Source organism: Brassica oleracea, chromosome C7 (assembly GCF_000695525.1).
Source record: "Brassica oleracea var. oleracea cultivar TO1000 chromosome C7, BOL, whole genome shotgun sequence".
Classification (NCBI taxonomy): domain Eukaryota; kingdom Viridiplantae; phylum Streptophyta; class Magnoliopsida; order Brassicales; family Brassicaceae; genus Brassica; species Brassica oleracea.
Window position 1 is genome coordinate 23719875 of NC_027754.1, and position 1970 is coordinate 23721844.

Genomic DNA, 1970 nt, shown 5'->3' on the forward strand with positions numbered 1-1970 from the left:
TTGGGTTTAAAGTCGGCTGGAACCAAGTCGCGCATCTCGCGTCCCGACATTGATCGATGGTAAAGGATGTACATCGATCGATCATAATCTTTAATCGTCGAGGCTTCTCTTCTGTATCGATCGACGGCACTGGATGTGCATCGAACGATTGCTTCTTCTTCATATCGACCTCTAATGGTCAGCTTGGATGAAATCTTTTTTAAGCTCCTAAATGCTCCATAATCATCACTTTACTCCAAGATACTCCTGAACCTGAAAACATACCTAATAGGATAGAATATATAATATATAGATAGTAAAACACTTATATATCATGGATGAAAATGAGTCAAATCTATGGTATATCAATATCGGAATATCAGAAAATTTCATTCGACTGAGGTCAGTGAATACATCTCCAACAGCCAAAGTCGATGGAGTTTGAGCAGGACCTGGTCAAGAAATTTTTAGCCTCTTGGCAAAATAGATTTTTTTAAAAAATACATATATCTATTCTATAGTAGCTTAAAAAAATTTAGACCTTTATATTTTATTTTGTTTTATTTTACAAAATTGAGGTTTTTCAAAAAATAATTGGGCCCTAGAGCCCACGCTCTCTTGCTCATAGAGTTTAGGAGAAATCTAATCTCTATATACAAGGAGAAACCAATGTGTGGTATAACTTATGAGTGTGTGAGAGATTATGAATTGTGTGAGTGATTGAGAACTTAAGGTTTTTGAATGACTTTTTTTTAAAGATTAATAAGAGAGTTATTTTTATTAAGTTTGTTTGTGGTTCATAATCGAGATTCTATAAAATGTAGCCTGGAAGAGATTGAAGGGGAGAGATAACAGAGAAGGCTATTCTTTGTACCTAATTCTTTAAGATATCGGAATATCAGAAAATTTCATTCGACTGTGAGGTCAGTGAATACATCTCCAACAGCCAAAATCGATGGAGTTTGAGCAGGACCTTGTCAAGAAATTTTTAGCCCCTTGTCAAAATAGATTTTAAAAAAAATATTTACATATATCTATTTTATAGTAACTTAAAAAATTTTAGACCTTTATGTTTTATTTCATTTTTTTAATAAAATTGGGGTTTTTAAAAAAAAAATTGGGCCCTAAGAGATATTAGTTGTAAATTTATATTGAGTTTTGGATATATTTTAACAAAGTGAAAATTTTTAAAAATCAATTAGAACTATTTAAAAGGTATGCTCTAAGTTAGGCACTAACATTATCCAATAACTAACGAGAAATCGGCCAAAAAAACACTGAACTTTGCGGGAATTGCCAAAAGAAACCTGTACTCGAACCTGACCAACAAAACCCTGATTTTTTGTTGACTTTTTTAGTTAATTCACAAACTTACGGTTGACTAACCAAATTAACACACCGTTAACGGACAGTTAAGACAGTGTTAACTCACCGTTAATTACTGCCGTTTAGTGAAACTACGTCGTTTCATTCAGTTGTTTTGTTAAACACAAAATCTCAAGACGACGTCGTTTTGCTTAATTAAAATTGTTGTTGCCTGGACTCGAACCCGTGCACTCGTGGTCGTAAGGGGGTATTGCCACTGAGCTAGTGGACTTTTCGGAAGGCTATCACACATGTTTATTTTTATTGATCAAAAGATGTGTTTGATTGCAATCAAACAAAATGAAACCCGTGTTTGAACGTAACCCTAATTTCTCAAATCGATTTGGGGATTTCTCTTGTAGAGATGGTAAAGACGAAGTTCACAAGGAATGGAAAGGAGGTAATGATTTTCGGAGCGATGAGGAATTTCGATTACGGGAGTGACGAAGCGGTTCAAGAGTCGAAGAAGGGTGGAGAACGCGATGCTTCTGTGAGTTTGCCATCGCTGGAGAGATCGAGGATTCGTAAAAGCGTTGAAGGGATATCGATGTTGGCATCTACAGAGGTGTCGAAGGCGTCGAAGACTAGGCGGGGAACTTCATATGGGTCGCCTGCGTCATCTCCGG

The 1970-nt window shown here is 35.9% G+C and overlaps 1 protein-coding gene across 1 annotated transcript in view; it reads left to right on the forward strand.

Annotated features, from left to right (window-relative positions):
- The first annotated feature begins 1708 nt into the window (after window positions 1-1708).
- LOC106302898 overlaps window positions 1709-1970 on the forward strand; it is a 1994-nt gene continuing 1732 nt past the window's right edge. Inside the window, exon 1 of the mRNA XM_013739299.1 lies at window positions 1709-1909. Coding sequence (XP_013594753.1) covers window positions 1709-1909 — 201 coding nt within the window. The remainder of the gene's footprint in view (window positions 1910-1970) is intronic.